Source organism: Taeniopygia guttata, chromosome 5, assembly GCF_048771995.1.
Source record: "Taeniopygia guttata chromosome 5, bTaeGut7.mat, whole genome shotgun sequence".
In the NCBI taxonomy this organism is placed as follows: Eukaryota; Metazoa; Chordata; class Aves; order Passeriformes; family Estrildidae; genus Taeniopygia; species Taeniopygia guttata.
The window spans coordinates 196367-221323 of NC_133030.1; the positions used below are offsets into that span (position 1 = coordinate 196367).

A 24957-nucleotide genomic window follows, 5' to 3' on the forward strand; every position below is an offset into this window, starting at 1 on the left:
TGATGTTAAAACAGATGTGCCAGAGGCACTGTTTCATTAGGGACTTGCACTTAATTAACCCAGGATAGCAAGTCATACCTTTGGTTTGACTAACTCAGTATCCTCCAGTCCTTCTACAGACTGGTGATAGTTGGTTCAGTAGCACTCTGTCCAGATTTCAGAAGCAAAGAAAGAATGAGTTGTAATCACTACATTTTGATTCATTTATCTTCCTTTTGCCCAGTGTTAAACTATTACAAGAAATAACTTCTACTAATACATTAATCTTTTGTAAATAATCTCTACATAGGCTATTTTGAGAAGACCATGCAGTAACCCAGAATGCGAAAAACTGTGTGGCAATAGGACACACAATGTACTAGACAGTTGTAAAATTTCCACATTTTGTGCCAAATAAACCAAAAAAAACCAAAAGTATAGAGTTATATATATATATACACACACAGATTTTGTCTGTTGGAATCCTGGATGCTGAGAACATTTAACTTTCTGTGCTTAAAGGCACAGACCCACAAGAGAACATTGCATTTGACCTGAGGTCGTGGAACAGGCTTTTAAAATGGATTAATAGCACTGGGATTACGGGGGTGTAGTTGGTTAGAAGTGCGTAGTATCACAGGGTGGAAAACTTAAGAGTTTGGGATTTTAGAATATAGAAATAAATATGAAGCAACGTGGAGGTTTTAGGGCAGAGGCAGGTTGTTCTTCTTTACCTTCTTCTCCATGGGTTTGGGTGATGTTTTGCAACTGGACAGAAAAGTCCGCGTTGCAGGCTTTGGGGGATCAGTTACTGGGTTAAAAGGGAAAATAATCTAGGTGGCCTTTCTTAATTGGATAGCTTGGTTTTAACAGACCTTGTAACAAGAGTTAGTTAGCCATTCCGGGCCTTGCTAATGAAAAAGCTGCCGAGCTCACAGTGGTGAGACCCTAACACAGGTGAGAAATGAACACCTGAGTCCGAACGTGAAATAGCGTCCCCAGCGCCTTCAACCCCGAGTCGAGAAACCCAAACCTGCTGCCTCCGTGTAAAAGTCGCAGCTCACTAAGGAGAAACTGTGCGAGGAACCCTTGAGGAAAACCAGAACTCGGGGAAACTCCTCCTCAGATGAACATCTCGGTGTTTGGAATTCGGAGACCCGGGTGGAAGGAGCCGATTCCAAGGTCGCAGCATAGACCAGACCCAAGAACTGCAGAGCCGGAGGGTCGGGTAAGCTGTGAAGGAATCGGGATTGGGGCTAACCGCTCAAAAGCTGGGGACGGGACGTTTTACCATCGCGGAAGTGCTCCCCACAGACAGGGACCCCCAATTACCAGGGACCAGCCGAGAGCGGGCGGATCGCTCCGCGGCGCCCGCAGCTGAGACCGCGGAAAGCCGCAAGGTACGCAACCTGCGCAGCCAGGAGCTGCACGGGCGCATCGGCTACGCCACATGCGCAGCCAGCGCAAACAGCGGAAATAAGGACACAGAGCAGCCCGGAGCTGCACGGGCACATCAGGCTACGCAAAGTGCGCAGCCAGCGCAACCAGCGGAAATAAGGACACAGCGCAGCCCGGAGCTGCACGGGCACAGCAGGCTACGCAAAGTGCGCAGGCAGCGCAAACAGCGGAAATAAGGACACAGCGCAGCCCGGAGCTGCACGGGCACAGCAGGCTACGCAAAGTGCGCAGCCAGCGCAAACAGCGCAAACATCAGGCTACGCAAAGTGCGCAGCCAGCGCAAACAGCGCAAACATCAGGCTACGCAAAGTGCGCAGCCAGCGCAAACAGCAGGCTACGCAAAGTGCGCAGCCAGCGCAAACAGCGCAAACATCAGGCTACGCAAAGTGCGCAGCCAGCGCAAACACCGGAAATAAGGACACGGCGCAGCCCGGAGCTGCACGGGCACAGCAGGCTACGCGAAGTGCGCAGCCCGCACAAACATCAGGCTACACAAAGTGCGCAGCCAGCGCAAACATCAGGCTACGCAAAATGCGCAGCCAGCGCAACCAGCGGAAATAGGGACACAGCGCAGCATGGAGCTGCACGGGCACATCCGGTTACGCGAAGTGCGCAGCCAGCGCAAACAGCGGAAATAAGGACACAGCGCAGCCAGGAGCTGCACGGGCGCATCGGCTACGCAAAGTGCGCAGCCAGCGCAAACAGCGGAAATAAGGACACAGCGCAGCCCGGAGCTGCACGGGCACAGCAGGCTACGCAAAGTGCGCAGCCAGCGCAAACAGCGGAAATAAGGACATATCAGGCCACGCAAAGACAATTGCCTTTCATGCGAGGTTATTGAGAGAAAAATCCCAGCAATTCTTGCATCTTTCCTTTTGGTAGTGGTGGCTAAGTGCCTTGTGGATGTTTTGCAGGATCAAGAAAGCAGAACACCTAGATGTTAACCTGAAGGTCTTTCCATTTGTTTGACATTTGTGAACAGAATGATGACAAGAAGTTGGTGCTGCTGCAAGCTATAAGTTGAGCTTTAAAAATAAAAATCTGTTAGCGTTACGGGAATGAACAATGTGCTGTAAACACACATGTAAATAAAATTATTTAAATATAAAATACATTTCTGACTTTGAAAAGATTACGTCCTTTATCACAAAGGGTCACGACTTTCTACGTCATCATTTTTTCTGATGTACAGCAGCAGGACATGAAACACTGAATTAAGCAGAATTGTAAACATCTGTCTTAAACCAGAAATGACATATTATGGAAATTATGAAAGGAGAAGGGCAGGAGATGACTAAGGAATATATTTACGTGGCTCTCTGTGGAGTCATACCATTAAGTTATGCTTTAATTTTAATAGGCTCTGTCTCCTGAATTCTCTCAGTAGCACTACACTGAATATTTGTTACTACAGAACTTTTTGGCAAATATATACAATTTTTAGAAGAAGTTTTGCAAGTACAATCTACAGACATCTGAAATTTATAAAAGCTGTATTGAAGAAGCTACTACAGTATCTTTCAGTAAGAAAAAAGATATTCCTGAGGCAGTTTTACTGGACTGATTCACACACTAAATGTATTTTCACCATGCCATAGTCATTCCATATACAGAGCTGTAAGTACCTACACAGTATGTACTAGATAATACTTCTTACTTCCATCCTGATATGGTCTATCCACACTCAGAGAACACAACACAATTTCCAGAAGTGTAATACTTCGTGTCAGGATATTCCAGCACTTTCTAAAACATTGTTTTTAATTCACAAGTCCTATGCAAGCACTGTCACCAGTGCTACGATGTTTGAAAGGTGAGAATTCTTCCAGCATAGAGTTGGCATTAGGAGTGAAGGTGTTTGGCTGCATCTTTGGAACAAATGAAGTAAAAATGAGGTCACATACTCTTGTATCTTGATAAGCAAATCACAGTAGCAATTTACCACAAGTAAGCATGTGTGTACCAAAACTGTAAGTTAAACTAAACATTTTCAGAAAAAAAAAAAAACTCAAACCAAGCACACGAAATAATATTTCAGCAGAAAACTGAGGAAGTTAAAGACTAGCGTAAAAGAGAGCTGGAGACAACATTTCTTCCTACTTCTAAACCAGCCTGATTCATTAAGGGACACCTAGCTGCTAAGAACACCTGGAACACCAGGTGATCTGTCTGATCCTCTGATCAGTTCCTAGTTCTGACATGGGTATCACCTTTTCATCAATCCTGCCATGAGTATAGACCTGAGCAAACCCCAGAGTGAGGAAGCGTTTCAGTGAGATTGGGGCCGTGCCCGAAAATGGTAACAATTGCATATTTAGAAATAAGCATTTTCTTAGTAACTTTTAGATGTATTTCATGTGATGTGATTGATAATCCAATGTTCTTTATCATTCCCACTAAACCTTTCCTGTTGATGTCTTGATTCGCTACTTATGCTCAGCAAAGGAAAAAGGTAATTTATTGATCATTACCTCAGACAATGTATTATTTAAAAACAAAGGCTGTACTATGTAACACTGAAATTAGACAGATCACCATGCTGAATTATATCAAAAAGGACAGAGTCCCAAATAGCCAAAGAAAATATGTTGGTTTCCATTCTGAATATCCACCCCAACACACTATAATATTTGGCAAGGATATACCTCCACAGTTTGGCAGTGAACTGTGCCTAGAAAAGAAAAGCACATGCTTCTGTTTTCATAAAAATGCATTACTAATATTCTCCTGTATCTTCTAGTATACAGGGAACACTCAAAGAAGTCTTTTCCCCTCTAACCAGACTATCAGTCTTTATTGTTACCTCCTGGCATCTTGCTTTTTGTGCACATTCCAAATGTCACCTATTATAGATAATATTCTCTGAACAGCTGCACTGATGTAAAAGCTACAAAAAGAAATTAAACTCTATGTACTGGAGCTATTTACTGTAGCTGAATGTAAAAAAAACAACTCTAAAATTACTGAAGGACTTTTTTCCTGTGTTTTTTTTTCTACAAAAAGCAAGATTCAGACTGCTTGATACCAACATTTCCTCTACATCTATTTTCATAAATTAAATTATAATCTCTTCAGTTCTAGTTACTGAATTTATGTCAGCATGTCAGACTGAATATGTCAAAAGCTCAGCCATGAGTCCATCTAGTTTGTAATGCTTGGCATGTTGAATTAGCATCTCTAAACCAGCATCTTCCCTTTTTTGACATACTTTCACCTTCACAAAGCAGAGGAGAAATGACAAAATAAATTTCATTCTACTCTGTTGTGACTTTCCTGTGATCACCTTTGGCAAGCATTGCTAAGATCAAAAAAACTTTCACTTTTGGTGAAATTTCCAAAATAAAAATACAGCATTTCAGCCAGTCTACTAGATTAGACTCAGCATATCTAGTGTAAATATCCACACTGCATTTTGTATGTAGCAGCGTGTGTAATTTTACTGCAAACAATGTAATAAAGACAGATTATTAATTAGAAGAATGAGCTTTTTATATCAATGATAAATGTGTTTAACTCCATACACACACAGAAGGAGAGGCTAGACTGGAAGAGCACTGCTTACCTCACAGACCATGTGTTAGTCGTCTGACAGATGTAAAGGTCTGTATAGACAGATCAAAATGCTTGATAGAAAATAACTATTGCCATGACAAGCTATAATTTCAACATTTTTGACATTCTGGATGGGAGCCACCACTCAGTCAAAACAGACTGCTGAACATTTCCATTACTTTACCTACCAACAATGGCCCATTTGTTCAGCTCCTCGTGATGCCCATTAAAAGGAATCTAGATTTTCCCTTGAGACTACAGCACTTCTCCTGGCTACAAATATCCAAGCCAAAGCCACGTGGAAAGCTTGGCAAGATCTAATAACAGAGACCAGAGCTGCAAAGTAGGGCAAGAACCACTCTTTCGACATTAGGTAGCAATGAAAAGACTTTGCTTTCAAGGTTTGAGTTTGAATGCTGTGTTGCAAAGTATTTAAAACCTTCCCTGAAGAAGTTTAAAAGGAACTGCATGATTTTACATCCATTCTTGAATGCTTATAGTTTAAAATATTAAGCAGAAAAAGCAGATTGTGGTAAACAGCATACTAAGTAAAATGCTGCTATGCTCTTACTTTCCAAGTTAGTGTGCTCTGTCTTTTAAGCAGAGGAGAGTGGTTTGCAGGTAGAAACTTTCTAGAAGTCCTTCTTTCCTTACTTTAATATTTGCAAAACATCAACTCTCACTATGTGATGACTCAAAACTGTATTTAACTCAGTATTTTTTCAAATGGTATTAATAAAATCTGCTTGACTATGTTTTCTCTAGATTAAGAGCAGTCTATATAAATTGGCAAGGCATTTTTAGGTCTGTAAACATGCTTTATGAAAAACAGGAGCTTGCTGTTGCTTATTTTGCTGAATAGAATATAGGCTTATTAATGGTAACAGCAATTATTCTGACTTTTGATTCAACCTTCACGGGACCTTTTATACTAAAAATAGAACCAAAAATATCTGGTGAATGAGAGAAATAATTCTTCACTTCCACCTCAACTCAAAGCAAACCAAAACTGTCAGACCAAAAGGAGGCCAGGGAAGTGAATAATTTGTGTCTCTGGTTACTTAAGATGACAATGCACCAGGTCCATCATTCCTGTGTAGGGCCTTGAATTAAACACTGAAATTTTAGTGCAGACAGGTTGGAGCTAGGTGCTATGTAAGGTCCCTTCCAACCCAAACAATTCTGTGTATCTAAGAAATACAAATACATTAAGAAAACCCATGTGCACATAGATGTGAGTGATGCCTCATCTACAAAGGCATGGGGAGGTAAATTATGTAGAAACTGGTTCTGTTAGAGGAAAAGGCTTACACAGAAAACAGAAGACCAAGCATATCAACTATGCTATTTCGGTGCAGGTTCTGCAGCGTCATGAAAATGGCAAAATTAGCTAGTAAGGATTGAGAAACAATAAGCAAACGAACAAACAAACAAAACCCCAAAACAGTGCAAAAACAAAAAAAAAAATCTTAAATATTGATCTGAATAATTGTTGTACAGTCAGGTAGCTTAGCTGAAAATAGATTAATTAATTTCAGTGATTTAAGGCTAAACAAGTGTTGGACAGCAGGTCTTACTGGGCTTGTGTTTTTCAATATTATATAAAATCCGAACAAGTCACACCTAAAAAGTTGTAACCACTCTCAGAGATGTTTTAAATACATACATTCTAGTTCATCTTCTCTCTCCCTCTCTCTCTGTTCTCTAGTCCTTCAATTCACAGTATTTAAACCTCAAATTACTAACACTAGTTACTAGTAACACTAACACGAATTCCTAGTGCCTCTGGGCAGGTCATGCCTCACCAGCATTCAGCAGCTCACCTTTACCTCACAGACTCACAGAAGGAGCTTGTGGAAGATCTAAACTTGGCTTTTTAATGAGTGCAGATTCGATGCTCTAGTCCTGAATTTTTATTTTTTTTTTTCGGAATCATGAAAGAAAAAGCACAGAGATTTTAATCCCCTCTTTGAAAGTTTTTCCATATTGCACAAAACAAAAAAATAATTGAAGACAATTAGTCTAACAGAATACCCACAAAAATCTGTGGATTAATTTTTCACCTTTTTTTAATTTAACCAAATTATCTATTTCAATTGGTACATTTCAATACATACTAGATTTTTTACTTGAAATTAATAATGAATAGCTTTGGACAAGAAAGCAAATTTGACTGCCAGTAGATTTCACATTAATACTTCTTTGGAAAAGAAGGGATATAAAAATGCAATTTATCCAGTCCAATTATATAAAATTGAATATTGGTCTGTCAGTCATAGGCAGACAATCTAAGTAATGCATCTAGCCAGGAAATTTCGTAACTTTCATGCTTATATTCTTTTCAGAACTATAGTAAAGATCTGGGTCTAGGTCATAGCAAGTGTACTTCTCATTAATATTTCTTAACAGCTGACTATGCATATTTTTATCTGCAAAGTATATTTCAAGATTTCTGAAGGCAGCTGAATTTTCAGAGAAGCAATCTTTTAATGAACTTAACTGCTCAAAAGCTGCATGTCTCATTACCCATAATTATTCCTCAAAGTCCAAAACTTGATGATAAAGCTGTTTCATTCCAAATTTCCAGCAGTTCAGGATTTAAATAGAAACATTTACAGGCTTATATTCCTGGCAAATACGAATAACTATCAGACCCAATACAGGCACAATTTCCCACAAACCATATGATATGCAAGAACTGAGCTGCTCACTCTGTAACAGGCCATCTACAAAGAAGAAAATTTTTAAAGAATCTTTTTTTATACATATTCTATTTTATTCTACATTTTTGCAAGCGTCTTAGTTCTATTGGTGCTTCTGCATTTCCACACTTCTAGGTTTTCTCTGTCAATAACAGAAATTGCTTGAAATAAGAGCATATCTGTTTACATGCCAATCCTTTAAGTCTAAATTAACACAATCTACGTGATGTTACAGCTGGAAGTCTGACAGATACTTTGTGGTATTTGCAGGAAGCACTTAAAGCCTCTAAAGCGCAGATGATTTTGAGACACCGAATCCCTTTGTGCTCTACCTGGCACATTTTTTCCTCAATACCACAGACAATTTTTTTGTGTTACTTTTTTTCCTCAACACCTTGAATAGGCTAAAAATTGCCTTTCTGTACAATGTCCTCTCCTCACACACTACATGACACCTGCTGCATTCAGCTGGGAGGCTGCTGCCATCTATTTCTATCTCCAAATGGCAAAGCTGAGTGGCACTAGGGCATGTGCTGAAAGAGCAGAACTAAACAGGAAATTATTTTTACAGTCACAGAAGAGCCTAAGATTGCAAAATTCACAATTTGGCAATATAAAATGAGGGTGAATGCAATATTTGAAAGAACAAGAGCAGCTATGACGGAAGCATTTTCATTATCTGTTTCTATACAGCTGCATGCAGATTATTGTTTCAAAACCTACACATCAATTGCTATCAATTATTTAAATATATAGCACGTCCAAATTTATGAGATTTTTTAAAGCAATATTTAGTCAATGTTTGGAGGCAGGACCTAAATAACATAATATCTTCTCAAAATCAAATAATTTAAATTTAGTCAAATTTCCAAAAAACTGAGAGAAGTGGTACTTTCAAGGAACTAATAAACACGGTATAAAAATTTAATAGAAAGCCATTAGATAGGTATAGCTTTTGGTTCTTTTTCCACAGAGTTGCTGATATTTAGTGCCAAAAGAAAGATTCCTTTCAAAGTATATTTTCTAAAATTTGCTAGAGAAGTCTACTGACCTACCTAAGCAAATCATCAACAGCAGACAGTTTGAATATGTGTATTCAGTAAGAGAAAATAGTTTTTTAATGACTGCTCAATAGGATGAGACTGATAGGATTTATTAGAGTTTAAAGGCTCAATTGCAAAGCATCCAATGATTACAGATGAGAATAGAAAGCAAGGCACTTTTGACTGCCAGTAAAGGCAACTGAGAGCATGACCTAAATAACATGAGCAACTGAAAGAGACATTTCCTGTTGCAGTGGTTTGGGAATAATACTCCTCAATCCAGCACCCCAGTGAGACTCTCCCAAACCAGCCTGCTCGCTCACCTCCTTCCCATTCCAGGACTGGATTTGGGGATTGGAGGCACAAAGGTGAAAATTACAGGTTGAGATAAGAACAATTTACTAGAAATAGCAATAAGGTAAGAAAATGAACAGTAACAGCAACAATATTAATAACAAAAGGTTGTAAGAAAAACCAATTATATGGCAAGTAAAACAGTACCAGACCATTGCAGTCACCATGCTCTTCCCTCTCAAACAGAACCCAAATGAGAGTCCCCTCTTCCTGCCCCAGGCAAGTGATGCAAGATGGTATCAAATAACATTATGGTTCAGCCATGCCCCCTTCCTGACTACTGTAAAAAATTAATCCAAAACCGGGATACATTTATGACTTAAAAACCAATGTACACAATTTTCAGATTGACCATATATAGCTACAGTCTCATAGACCAAAGAAATCAGGGATTCCTGTTTATATGACAGCTTTAAAGAGATCAAGTTTTCATACACATAGACTCAGAATAGTTTAGAAAAGCAAAAGAATTGAAAAAAGCAGATAAAGACAAGAAGCCTGGTTGGCAAGAGAACAAGGCATCATATGAATAAAATATTTTCAAGTGCAACATCCTTTGCAAAAATGAAGGAATGGAAAGAGAAACTACATCCTGATTAGGCAAATTGTGTGGAAGGAAAGGGATAAGGGGTAAAAGAAATATAATGCTGCTCAAATATTTCATGTTTCTATTCAAAGACCGAATTTCAAAATAAATTCAGTTTAATACCAATACACATTATTTAAAACATGTTTTATATTTTATTTGGAATTTTGGAATCAATCTGGGATTGATATTCATGGCACACAAAGCTTAAAAAAACGCTCTAGGAGTTTGAGGTTATTTTCAATTTTATTAAGAATCTCAGTTCCAATATTGCATTTCCTTTTTCCTCCTCTTGCTGTTTGTTTCTAAAGTAAGCAATAACAGTAAGAACAAAGTTTCACTGTGTGTCAATAACCGACAGAACTTCCTTTCTGAAAAAGCAGCTGAAGTTACAGAAGTGTACTATCAAACTAAGCACCACTAGCATGGAGTCAACCACTGCATTCAATGAAACACTATTTCTACATGCACACAGTCGTTTTCGTTTGCTTTTCTGTTCAGAGAATTTCACTGGTGCCTTTTTTGCCTACTACAATAAGGTGCTTTACATCCGAAGCCAAACCACACTCTCTCCCAATATGAAATCTGAATTGAGATGACAATCAAATGTTCCTCTTACCTCGTTTTGGAGGTCTCGTATAATTTTGCTCTTCCTTTCCATTTCAGTCTTCAAAAACTTAATCTAAAATTTTAAAGAAATGTTGAGTCAGAGTTGTTGAGATGTAATAGTAAACACTAATTATTTTTTGACACTTTTGAAAGTTTTGGAAAAAAGCAACTTCCAAATCAAAATCTTTGCTTACATACCAAATTGGTACAGGCCACAGTCAAGTATTTGATAAATCTAAGCATTCAGCATATTTACTAGAAAGCTTATAATCAAAAGAAGAAAATTGCTGTATGTAAATAGGCTTACTTTTGTTTTGTACCAGTAGACATAGTGTTTATTTTTCACAAGGTAGTTCAATGTTATCTTCAAAGAACTAAGGATTTTTAAAACAACATTAACTGATTTTCTAACAAAAATATTTTTCCCCTCTAAAAACATATCTATCAGAGCAGGTTTCTAACAGAGTTATTTTATTTGAATGCTACAGTGTTGGTCCTAATTAGATAAAGACCTTGCTTCTACTCAGACCCACCTCTGGAATTAAGTGTGTTATATATGAGAGCATTCAAATATGGTCTTTAGATCCTACTTAAGTCAATGACTTGGCTTGGAAAGTAGAAATTCCAGTCACAATGCTTGAGACTGAATTTAATCAAACACAGTTTAAAAAATTATTCTTGCAAAAGAGTTCTTTCAGGACTGAGCTTTAATCACAACTTATGGAATACAATGGGAGGAAGGAGGACAGAATTATAAACTAGGATTAAAAGAACACATTTCTGTTACTTTGAAGGAAGATGCTTTTGGATTGTTCAATTAGCAAAATCCCTATTTACCCTATGTCCCATGCTGTTGGTACAAAACTCTACACATGGTCGAGGGAAACTACAGTTGTTCTGACATTGCAACAGAAAAACAAAACTCCTGTAAGAAAATAGATTCAGATTTTAGAGACACTGACCCAAAGGTTAATGGTTTGGATGTCATGTACATAAAAAAATGAACACTGAATCTACATGATATGACAGCTGTTCTTATAACCATGTCCCCACTCAAGTAGACATGTCAGTAATTTAAAAAACATCACTGAACTGACAGCACTCTCACCTGTATCAAAAGTGAAGTCAGAGAATGCTATCATCACTTAAGACAGAAATGTAGGTAGGGGGTCCATGAAACTAGTGCCACTTGACATACATAAGTAGAATTTCTTTTACAAGCTCTTCCAAAGTTCTATCTAAGTGCTTTGATTGTGGAAACACAGATTTCACATCCACCTACTGGAAGAGAATGATGCTTTATTCAGCAGCTGCCTAGTAATGACATCCACAAATACGGAAATTTAGAACATGAATAGATAATAAATACGAAGATTTTGCACAACAAAAAGTAAAGGTCATAATCAAAATATCAGATCAAGATGAATGGGGAGAAGCACAATACAGCTATTTATTGTGGTTACTTTGTTTTTTTCAGCTGTTCAAAGGAATTGCCAGCTACCTACCATTAAATACTGAAAAAAATATACTGATCTCCATTAGAGTGCTCCCTTTCTTAGATCTATCTCTCAGGAATATTAATACTCCTTCAAGGCACTTCACTTCTACTTATGAATATATATGAAATAATTAAAGAGATGTAATACCAAAATTATTTTCTCTACATAGCTTGGATCTTTTAGGGAAGAGACATTTAAGACAGTCCAGTACTCTAAATTTATCCAGTAATCTATGTTAGTTAAATTTCGTTAATTACTATTTACATACACATGCATTTTATATCACTGATATGGACACCTTACACAGAGCAAGCATATCATTTTAGCTTAGCTGAAAAAACCCTAAAAATTAAAATTAACAAATTAAAATTTTAAGAATATTTTTACATTGCTTCCTTTTTCAAAAATAATAGAAGAATTATTTAGGAACTGATTAATTTTTGCCTTTAAATTGTAACAGCATTTTAAGGGTCTTCTACTAAATCTCTAACACATGAAGAACCACTTAGTCACAAAGTATAGGTATGGAGAGTTACATAGGAGCAATTTCTATGACTTGTCTACTAGAGCCATTAAAGGGATAACTTTCTCTCTCCATTTAAGTGTACCCATATGTATAGCTTCATGTTCTAAGGCAGACCAGTCTGTATCAGACCATTTGCATGATGCTTTCAGTAAGTCTCAAGAACAAGACATAATTTTCCAGAAGAGACGTAAAAATAGTCCTTTCAGTCTTCAAATCCTGATAGTATAATAAGCAAGAATAGACATTTATACCCAGCTCTAAATTACTAGTGAAAAAATAACATTCACCTCTTTCCACATGTTGTTTGGCTTTAATTGTTCTCTGGCTGCAATTATGACAGTACATAATGAAAATATATTGTCTTAAGGCTGAACTTCCCAGTACTAAGTAAGGACACTGCTTCCATACCCTGGAGAGAGTCATCCAAGATACTCAAGAGTTTTGTGTGTTTCAGAGCTCATTATGTTTATTAAAGACAACAGTTTCCATCCAGTGGCCTTTACTCACAGCAGTTGGTGACCTTGAAATGTTTAAATTAAATTTTCCCCCATCAAAATAGAGAATGCTTTAGCAGATGGTAGCGATCTAATTCTAAGAGTCAGACAATCATAGTTATCCATGACAGGATGGTAAAATCCCAAAATAACACCACTACTGCACAGCTAGGACTCGGCTGCAATGATACTCACCTCCAAACTCATGTATCGTGCTCAGGACTAAAATGAGCAGTTAAGGTGTGGCTGAAATTCATTCATTAACACCTGACTATTTTGGCCATATCTGGAAACCCTAACATACTCAGTGTTCATTTTCCTGGTCTACTTTTCAAGATAAAATGTAAAAATTGACTTCAAAATATAGCGTAAAAATTGACTTCAGAGGAAACTGTCTAGGCTATTATGTAAAACATAGAAAATATTCTTTCCTTTGGCAAAAAGTGTTCTACAGAGTGCTAAATACTTGTAAAAGCAAAGCTAAATAGATTTCACCTATTAGTCTTTCTAAGAAGAATGTAACTTTTAAGCTGCAAGTTATAATTTGATTAGTAAATGAAGCTTCCATCAAAGGAACATTTAGAACTTTATGAATAGTCATAAAAGCTTTTACTAGAAAAAACCAAATATTTTTAAGGGAAAAGAACTTCAGAACTTTTTATTAAAATCTTTCAATTATGGGGATAATACTGGATCAAATTCCCCATATTCTGTTAACCTTTTATTACATAACCCTTTATTATAACATTTTATTACTAGAAAACCTTTTATTTGTATAAAATAAAAGAAAATCTTTTATTTGCATAATCTTTTATTACTAGAAAAACCCTACTGATTTAAAAATACCCATATTGTTTATGGTTCCTTTAAATAAGTAATATATAAAGTGTTACTTAATTCTCATTTCTCATAATGAACACTGAGGAAAAAAAGGAAATTACACAGACAAATTTTCTCCTTTATTTTGACAGACAGTACTGTAACTGCACTGCCAAATAATCCATTAGCATATCTTCTTTAAAATTGCTAGCATGATATAAAATACCAACAGAATAAAATAGAAAAGGTAGATTAAACTTACTCTATTTAGCCAAACTATTTTTGAGTGTTTCCATATTTCTTTTTCTCCCTCATCCAGAGCCAGCCAGCTCTCTATATAAACTTTAACTGCAGTTAATGGGAAATAAGTTTTTAAACTTGCTAAAAATGTAACTATTTCTTAACATGCAAACATTAGCATGAAGTACAGCCAAGCAAAGAGTCCATCTTCCAAAAGCTCTAAGAGCCTTTTAACCCAATGAAGACATACAGAATCAATATTTATTCAAATTCTTTGAAAAACCTCAAACAAACAAAACAAGACACGAAACAAGTTACATGTGCCACTTGCTCTGTGCCTTTTTGTTAACAAAAGTGAAAATCAGTCCCTGGTCTCCAACTCTGCTTCTGGAAGAAGTGCCTCCATTTCACATTTAGAGATAATAGCTTGACTTTATTAATATTTTTCACTGCATGAAAACGTAATACAAATTGCTTAGGTATTTGATGCTAAATACAGAACAAAGAACTTTTTCAACCTTCAATTATTGTTAAAGAGGACATCAGCTTATTTGGAATGATGTCTTACATATTTTATATGTATATTGTACACCTAAACCCAGTATGGTCCTTCTGAAACGTTTTTAGATATAAAAATAATCTACAATTCTAGTGTGAGACCATCTGTAAAAAAGCTCCTTCACAACCAAAGTCTTTCTGGAAGACTGTATTTGACCTTGAAGTCTGCAATGTAGAACAAGTCTAAGATTGAAACGATCCTTAAAGTTTTTCTAGTGTTTCTCTGCACATTTTATTATCCCAGACACAACTGTTGAAACAACAGGCATAAATGTATCGCAATTAATTAAGTTAGAATTAAATTTAAGCTCCCATTCTCTCACTAGTCTTGCATTAAAGTACTTAGACCTTCTTTCATAGATTTCACATTGTTTCCAGAAAAATGTGGAACACGTAGAGAAACGAAGTATAAAATAACCTGTGTGTCAGTAATACTATCTATCTCCACTTCTATTGCAATTTTCATCTGAGGATCCTGAGGTACTTTTTGAATATTCATTCAGTCTCACTGTCCTGCTGAGCTTCACTATGTACATTGTGCTCCAAGGAATAAAGATGTAAATCACAAACCAAGGACACAGTTCTGATTTCCTTAGAATTATTAGCAAGTTTAATATACTATTAGCATCGAGTATTGGAATACAGCTCAAGAATTCAGATTCTTTAAGCATCTGGCACCCTTCCAAGCTCCCAGAGGAGCTTTCCCTGGTTTCTACACCAGGTTGTATTTTGCTACCAGTTAATGGCAGATATTGTTTTATGTAGAACAAATCTTGTGCTTTTCGAAGTGCTAGACTGGGACTCAATGTACACAAGGCACTGCTGCTCAAACAAGAAAAGCATTAACACCAACAAATCCATTCACTGTATTTGAGATTTATGCAATCCACACCTAAATTAGTCTTGAGGATCAAAATCTAATGAAAAGATTCAATAATTAAATTTTTTCCACCCTCCATTTGTAGGACTAGAATTCATTGTGCTGATAAAGTCAAGAGGAATGCATTCAATACACCTGAAAATTGTCAACTTTCAACTAGTATGTTCTGACTACTTATCAGAGACTACTAGATCGTGATTTTTCCCTTATTTCAGAGCTATATTGAAGGAAGTGATTCTTTCCCCCTGCTCTGCTCTTGTGAATCCCCACCTAGAGCACTGTGCACAGTTCTGGCGTCCCCAGCCTAAGAATGACATGGAACAAAGGGAAAAAAAACTGTTTTCAAAAATGAGATTAACTGAAAGAAACCTACAATAGGAATAGCTTGGTCCACAATCCAAGCTGTTTCTAATTAGAAGGTAGGAAAACATACCCTCTCACATTTTGTTCACCAAGGGAATAAAGCCACATACAAATCACAGTCATATGAAATAAGGCACTGGAAGTATTTGTTGAATTTAACAATTTCATTGTCTGTCTTGGACAAACCCTTGCTTTGTGACCCCGGAAGACAGCAAAATGTTAGTAAAGAAATCTGTAGTTATCCAATATGAAATAGAAAATGTATCTATAAACACTTCTAGCAGGTTGTTTTCAAATCCAGAGTTCAAATCATAAAACATTTAAGGTTTGAAGGAACCTCTGGAGATTATCTAGTCAACTTATGCTCAGTTGTGTCCATGTTTCAGGAATACTAACAACCAACATTAAAAATTTCCTTTTTTCATCTTAGTAAACATGATTCTACCTTTTTATTTCCCTACAGTAGCAAAATGTGTCTATTTATGCTACAAAACATCACGTTGCTACATGAAAGTCAAAACAATTGTGCAGTTTGTCCAGAGACAGAATTTCAATAAAGCTTGAAATCTTAATGGGACTTAATAATACCCTCTAGAATGATAATTAGTTCCACCATGGCCAAAATCAGATGCTCTACTATCTCTTTTGTTGCTGAAAATCCATAGTAATTCCTAAAAAGTCAATAGATGTATGACAGTCTATATTAGTATAGATGAGACATGGGAGTCCATAAAGATCATCTCCCCAGGGAGAAGACTTAGGCCTAAATTTCCTGTCTAAAGTCTCCAAAAGTGTATAAATATCCCTAAATTCCACAGAAATAAGGGAAGATATCTTAATATTTTAGAATATTAAAAATTCTTCCAGATCCTTTCTTCTGAAGCTTGCAGAGTACTAACACATATATGAAATCCATTTTTTTTTACAGAGTTTTTTAAGCTAATAAATTCTCAAGCCAAGATTAAGAAAAAACGGAAGAAAAACAAAAATAAGGACAGAAAGAGAATCACTCACGGTAGCCTGCTGCTTCTCTGCCTTCTCAGCTGCCTCATTAAGCTGCTTTTGAAAGGCTTCATGGAGAGATTTCATTTCCCTAGGTTATTGAAAACACAGAATACAAACTTCAACACAAGTGTCCACTAGGAAATACTTATTCAGATTAGAAAACGGACCTTTAATTAGTCAGAGTAGGAAACAGATGTACTTTGTCTGTGAGTCTCACAAATTAAATCATAATGACTCCATGAAGTATAGTGCCAATGCAAAATAAAAATTATCTATGATGCAAAGTGGCCACCGTTTATGTCTGCTGTGAAAAACATCTGCTAATGAATAATTTCTAACAAAAATCATTCACACCAACAAAGTGAGAAAAGTAGGCAAGTGAAAACCCACTGTCATCGAGACATACTATTATCAATAAGAACTAGTTTATTTCAGCTTTAAAATAAACAAATAAATCATGCTCTGAAAAAATTCAACCTCATATGGCACTTTCTAGAGACAAGCAATGAAAGATTCAATAGAAGATTCTGGTATAAAAAGAAAAAAGAGCAGGATAATTGCTTGGATTGGGTTCATTTGAATCAAGTGAAAACCCTTTGCATTACTGATTCAGTCAGAGATTTTCTCCAAATTGTGGGAATTTTCTACCCACAGTACATGACACCCTTTGGAGATGTAGCAAAGTAGTAAAATGCCATATTTCATAACAGCTGTAGAGCTTTTGAGGATTGCTGCTTGCGTGGATAAACTCTCAGTGAAGATCAAGACAAGTGGATTTACAGACAGTAATATGTAATAATTTAGTCCTGTGAAAACTAAACTGAATGGAAACCACATAATTTTAAAAGAACTTGCTACCTGTGAGATAATTTATTTTTTTTTTTTTAGCTGATAACCCCTACTACTTTCAGCAATTTCGGCAGCACTAGTATAGAACAGATTTAATTAAAAAAGTAACTGAGCAGCATGAAAACAATATACCATCAGCACCAAAAGATGCCATCATGGCACAGTGTTGATGATACACAGATAGAATAAATCTGGGGGCATCATAGTAAGTGACTAAGTTTTACTTAGAACTTGGGAATTATTGAACAATTTGCACAAAAGGAATTAAAAAACAATTATTTTGAAGTTAACAGAACATTTACTCACAAAAGCTGAAATTCTAGTACTCTAAACTTTACTGTATTGTAGAGTATAATCAAAGTTGTCCTCAGACCAAGTCTGCAGCTCATGTTTGTTCAAAGAAAGATTGTAACATTAATATTGGGATATATTTTGAATTTTGGCTTCAATGTAATAGATTTAAGCATAATACTATGTTCATTTTTCTTCATTTACTGCAGATAAAAGGTAGCCTGAGGACCCTGGCAAATAAACTGTGACCCTTCCCCAGTGAAATTCTATGAGGAAGATTCCCTGGCACATTTTAAACTCCTCTTTCATATGCTGAACTTTTACACCTCTCTGGAAATGAAATCTAGTAAGTCTGTAAACTGCTGGCAACAGTATAGCCCCAAAGCATTTCCTTGCAGTATACTGTAAAAACTTTTCATTTTCTGAATGATGGAGTGGGCTGCTCAGCAGCAGATTGCACTGATCCACTTTTTATTTCTGGAAACTGCTCTTGTGCAGTACACTCAATGTCTCAGAAGCAAAATCAAGATATATTTTAGGGTGGAACTTGAGAGACTGCAAGGGGTGATTTACAGAGGAGATTAGGAAGAATATTTGAAATATGTAATAAAATTTTCTTTCAGCAGACTCAATTTTCCCATATGCAACTAAGATCTATTTACTAAACAGTCCATTAATACTTTTAATCAATTCATGTCTCAATTTCATAAAGGAAAATTGCACGACAGTCAAACCACAAAACTGCATTCATGTATGATGAAGGATTTTGTCTGTGTGAAGGACAGCTATGGTGCTGAGATGTTACACCTTCAGTCATATCCAAGCCACAGAAGTATTTAAATAGAACAGTAGCTAAAGTCTTTCCTTTAGAATTTATTTGTCTGGAATACCTGAAAGATTGTTATGGATCACAGTAAAAATAAGAAATTGCACTGGTATTGTATTGCAGACCTTATATATTGGGTATTTAAGATATGAAGATAAATTTCTCACAAGCTTTCTATGCAGCAATGATATTTTATTCATATTTTCATGTGTGCATCTACACTGAATGTAGATGTAAGATGGTCATGGAATTTAATTATTGCATTTCCAACAATGAAGGAAGTATGAACTTAATAATTTTTCTTACTAAACATTTTTCCTAGGGAGAAATATGAAATATAGATGCACTCATTATATACTATTTTTCCAGCAAAAGTGGTCACTATATTAGTTATGTTTTCTTGTTACTAAAATTGTATTGATGTTGCTATTTGTTGGACTGAATTTTAAAAATGCAGCACTAGGGAAACTGAGACTAAGGACTAGGCTGGGAACTTGCATTCCCAGCTATGGGAAATAATTTTTTAAGTGCTCAATGAATAATTTGAAATTAATACTTCTTTCTCTTGCTAACTCCATTCATCACTAATACCCAGTGGAAGTATTTCTGTTTGCACATGGACTAGTGATTTTGAGTGTCTACACATATAAACATTTAATTAAGAGCTTTGAATAAATGTCATCATATCCAAACTTAAGAGATTTAGACACTTTAGTAATTTAATATTCTAAAAATCCTGAATTTATTTTTTAAGGAATATTTCGTGACTAAATTTTACTTTAAAATTCAATGTCTTTCTTTAGCAGATATCTCACCATACCATTTTAATACATTTTCCTATCATATGTCAAACATCAGTAAATTCATAATTTGTTTCAAAAAGAGTATTTCCTGCCCTTATTTTACTGTTACAATTAGCAGATTCTGGAATACAGCAGTGTTTATAGTAAAAGGAAAGGTGAAATTTGCTAGTCTGACAGCTTTTAGTCAGGAAATGGAAAGAAAAAGAAGGAAGCGAAGGTCTTACCTTTGGTTTTGGCCCATTTCCAGAAGTTTCTGTACATCATTTTTGGTTGACGCTTCATCATTTTTTAAAGACTGATAGCAACAACAACAAAAAAAACTCTATTAAAGAGATCCTTTTAATTAATAATCTGTAAAAGTATTTAGCCCTTGTTCCTAAAATGGTCCTGGTGAATTGCAGACATTACCACTTAAGAAAACTGGAAGAATAGTCTGATTTTTCTCTACTGTAGCTCAAACACAGTTAACCGTACACAGCTCTGTAATTTTGCAACACTAAATGTGAGATAAATACAACAAGCAGATTTAGAAACAGACGAATGACTGAAAGCATTAGAATTTTATGACCAAGTAAGTTTATATAGGAAGAAGATAATACTACAGCTCTTTGCCTATATCAAGATCTCTGTAGTGTTGAGTTTAAAATATTTCACAGTGTAATTTTGCTGAATATTACCTTCAACTGTGCTACATTCTAAAATAAATTTGCTACAAGGAGAGCAAATTTCTCCAAAAAAAAAAAAAAAAAGTCTGCAGTAATGGTGATAACGCACTCAAAAAATCCTCAAATTAAACCCAACTCCCAAACCAAAAACCCCAAGGATCAAAAGGTTGATTAATTAAAACCAGGGAAGTCTGGAACATAAGTAAGTATAATACTATAATAAAGCCCAGCACAGATACACACCACTGGTATTCTCCTGGGAACAGAGTGCTTCTTCTCCTTTTATTTTTCCCAGCTAGCTTACAAAGATGTATCATCAGAAAAATAATTTCCTTTAAAATGGCATGAAATAGAGAGATCAATTTCAACTGATAATGAGTCTAAATGTTTTCACCAGACCAACAGACTCCACTGGGAAAAGTCAGGTGCTCCCTCAGCTGAATATCCAGACCTCAAATCCAGGGAAGCACTTTCAATTTAGTTTTTCCTCTGAGGAGCTGATTTGAGTTCAGAGTTATTTTATTGCCCTTTCAGCCTAACCATGGCATAGAAGTTAAATGAAGATGAGTCTCAGCTCTCACTTCAGGCTCATCTAGCACAGATTGTCAGCCAAATTTGTAAATCAATGCCCTGCAGTAAATCCAGTCAGACTGTGTAGATGACATGTCAGAGAGGTAAACTGAGCAACTAAATTAAGTTGAGTGTATGGAATTCAGCAGCAAAGATCCAACCTGCAACAGCAGAGGCCATCCTTTTCAGCAGCTGCCAGTACAAATGTGAGTCAAGGGGCCAGCTGGGAATATAACTGGGATAGTAGATGATTACATATTTCACTTACGATTTTAAAATGACTTAAGAAACTAATTTAGCTAGCAAAGATCACGTATCTCAGTTAAAAAGTAACAAATACATTAAGAAAGAGAAGCTAGAAGTGACAAAGACAGATGAAGCAATTGTGAAAAAGCAGAGACCATAGAAATACCTCACCTCAAGAATAATCTAACAGTTAAAAAGAGGCTTGGACTGTGACCAGCAGGTCAAAAGGTCCTGCCAGCTGGCTACAGGCTAAGAGCTCACCATGAGGGAGACAGTTTTCTTCCTCCCATATGACCCCTCCCTGATTTCAAACTCCCACCAACACAATTCAGCTGTAGTGGATATTCAGCTGATTGTAATACAAAGTGGGCAGGTAATGATTATGTGTTATGTGTCCTTAGAAACTAACTGGATATGCAAAATCTTTTCTGTAAAAACAGAGGGCAGGAGTCTTGGACATGTATCTAGAAATGATTCCACATGTGTCCAGCACAGCAATAAAGTATCCTTCTTTTAAAATTTAATTAGCAGAAGAGTTGTCTGTCGGTGCTTCAAATGTGTCAACTCCATTAATACTCTGTATTTCTTGTCCTTCCCTTGCTTCTTCTATGTTCTATTTTCATATTTTATTTATTTTTATTGAGTTGATAAAGGCCCCAACACATTAGGATGAAATTTTCCATGAAACTATCAGTTTTATGTTTAATAGAAGATCAAAAAAATGAACAAAATAATAATTATTCACATATTTAATGATTTTTAAAAAGAAACATATTTTTTGTAATTAAAAGACACCAAAAAGAAAATGTTGAGGTAATTAAGTAATCTGATAGAAACTGAGACAGAATCTGACCTGGAGGTTTACTTTAATTCCCTGAAGTTCTTTAGAAGTCTTTAACAGCTGATGAAGTATGTTGCTCCTCTCTTTAAAGACTTCTTTCAGTTGTCTTTCCAGCTCTTCATAGCCCTGTCTAACACAAAGAATAAAAACACGAGATCATTTCACAACATTTGTCCATGCAACTGAAAACATATCTTAGTTCATCCAAATTTAATTAATTCCAACACCCTGTGTAGATTTCAAGGGGACTATGTCCCCTTGCTCACCTGTAGAACTTAATTTTTCCTGATATTGATGAGTAGATGTTTTATACATTAAAATGATGTCCCGATTCTGTGTGAGCAAATTACCAGATTGAAACACTGCAAATGATGGATTGTCTGTGATGAACAGGAGACATAAAGGGATGTATTTAGCATGAGTGACAGCGTGAGATTTTTCTTACCTTAAAACATATACCACACAAGAAACAAAGCAAAACTTGGTAAGTATGAAGATTTGAGGCACCAGTAAGAACAATCCATATCAATTACAACTTGCTAAATAAAACACAGCACTCCTTTAACACCAACACCTTAGTATAAAGCATAGATTAATAAAAGTTAGGTGTTACCAGCCGCTTTTGCACAAGAAGCCTAGCCCCAGATGATAAACAAATGGTAGGTGCTATGCCTAATGCTAACTGCTCTTGGACAAAAACAAAAACAAGTGTTCTAAGATGATAAGGGAAAGGAATGTGAGCTAAAGGGTTTGGCTAACTGCTTTTTCTGCAGGACAAGTGCTTAACCCACATGCACTAAGCAACACTGAAGAACACTTACTAGCTGCTGCTGGTCGTTTTTATGACTAATAGAAGAGCTGTCACAAAGCACAGAAAAATGTAATAAAAGAACAGGAACATAATTCTTGCACAATGTCAGATGAAGCATAACTGATACAGCAATAAGGTGTGCAATAATACAAGTAAGCATTAGCAATATAAGTGTGATGAATGTATTGGATAAGAATAGTGTGCCACGTTTGTAACGTAAGATAAGAAAACCACAAGTTATGGCAGACTCCAACCCCTTAAGACTGTAACTTTTAGATAAATGAACAAACAGGGCAGGTGCCAAACTTGTAAACAAATGAATAACCACTGTAAAGTGAGCACAACAGAGATGCACGTGGAGGTGTGGTGTTAACCATGATGCCTATACAACTTAGGTCAAAGTTACGAGGTGCTTACACAACCTGAGCAACAAGACATCAATATAACCTGATATCAATATAACCTGAATCATAACTTTGTACACTTATATACCCTAAAACCTTTCTATAGTTATATAACTTGAATCATAGGTTTTTATACCAGTATAACCTGATACAAACTTTCTATACAATGTGTATAAATATACCACGGCACTTGACAGAGGTGGGTGAGCTAGGTGGAGATATCCCCCTCACCCACCGGTGCTGCAATAAGCTCAGTGGAATCAAACTTAGCTATTAATTAATGGATAAGTAAAAAATCCTATCCTTTTCAAAATGGAACTTTTACTTGGAATTAAACCTTTTATTTTAAAGTTTTTATAAAATCCCCAATGAAATAAATCCAATTCATATTGCTTGAGGTTAAATGAAATGCAGATCCAGCTCTCATTCCATTTCAGAAAAACAGGTAAACTTCACAATTAATGCTAATGCAACATACTTTTTAATTTATAATTGCTGCTTTAATAAACACCAAACAGTGAATTTAAAGACTTTTTACTTTTGCAACTTAATTTTTCTTTCATGCAGTACTTCTAGTTCTAAAAAGGTGGAAAAAAAAAAATCTCAAATTTGCAGCAGAAAAGTTGCATTTTACTTGGAGATTAAGGACCTAGAGGTTAAGCAGGGATCTTAACACTCATGGACTTTGAATACACACTTCAGCAGAGAAACGTAGGAAAGCAAATTAAATGTCCTATCTAATATCAGTACTATCTACTTTAGCAAACCACAAGCTCACAAAATACGACAGACTTACCAAAGCAGAAAATTATTCTATATTAAATGATACTTTAAGTAACTAGAAGTGATGACAGTGACTTGACTTTCCTAATAAAATAACTAGATAACTGGATGTTATCAAAACATAAGTTCAAGGCCAGCTGAATGGAGTTTTGATCATCCTGGCCTAGTGGAAGGTTTCCCTAGCCATGACAGGGGATTGGAATTGAAATTCCTCTCTAATCCTAACCATCCTATGATCAAAAATAAGTTAGCTCTAAAAGAAGTCATGCAGCAAAACTAACATGGGTTTACAGGAAATCTGTATGCCAAAATTATGGACCTTCCAAATTTAGCATTATTTACATTTATAGTTTCTTTTTTTGGTTCAATTTTTTTTTCTACCAAATTGTACAAAAGAAAATATATGACTCAAAATTAGCTAGTGCTAGACAATTATAAATTATAAACATAAGCATTCTCATTATTACCTGCAATATATATAAAATGTTCTGTGTAATACAGGAACACCTACAGTTTTGGGTTTTTTTTCCCATGCAAGCTACATATGATTCTAAAGAGGGTATCACTGCAATAGAGCTGCCTTACCTTAACAGTAACATTATGTGTAGTCAGCCTGACACATTTCAGAGAATACCATCAGTTTAATTTGCCTATAAACACAGTTCAAGGAGGAATTACCTCCTGCTAAACTCATCAGGTAGTTTGAATAAGATCATCACTTCCATTCCTTTTTAAGTAATAGAAAAACATGTATTAGTCCTGATGGTCTCCTTTTCCTATTGATATGTTTGGCTTAAAAAAAAAAAAAATTACATGCTGGTGGTAACATTGTGTTTCAGCAATAACTTTGAAGTACCACACTCTGTCCCCTAAACATGCTTGAGCATTGAATGGTCATCTGTCCATCCCAAGCTGCCCCGTGGGTAGTCAGTTGGCTCATGTTTTGCTCTATTACCTGAAAATTAGCAATTTGCATAAACAGGAGATTTCCAGAATTTAAAAATTTAATTCAATTATGCATGCAGTTGTCTTTTCCTTCGCATTATCTTCTACGACACACTGTGCAGAAAGGTGGAGATAAAAAGCCAACAACCAAAATTTACCACGGTGAGTCACAAATCAAATCAAACCCTCATAACTGTTTGTAAGGACTCAGAGAGCCCGGCTGCCTGCCTCAAACACTGCCAAGAAGGAACCTGCC

At 36.1% G+C, this 24957-nt stretch overlaps 1 protein-coding gene across 5 annotated transcripts in view; it reads right to left on the reverse strand.

Moving 5' to 3' along the window:
• The window catches only part of LUZP2 (leucine zipper protein 2), a 117490-nt gene that overhangs the window by 23062 nt on the left and 69471 nt on the right, over positions 1 to 24957 (reverse strand). For 4 of the 5 annotated variants that reach the window (XM_030273311.4, XM_030273310.4, XM_072929385.1 and 1 more), the window contains 4 exons: positions 21771 to 21888; positions 19661 to 19731; positions 16677 to 16755; positions 10294 to 10356 (listed from right to left, as the gene is read on the reverse strand). In XM_030273311.4, the coding sequence (XP_030129171.4) occupies positions 10294 to 10356; positions 16677 to 16755; positions 19661 to 19731; positions 21771 to 21888 (331 nt within the window). The remainder of the gene's footprint in view (positions 1 to 10293; positions 10357 to 16676; positions 16756 to 19660; positions 19732 to 21770; positions 21889 to 24957) is intronic. The other variant, XM_072929386.1, reaches the window with a different exon arrangement.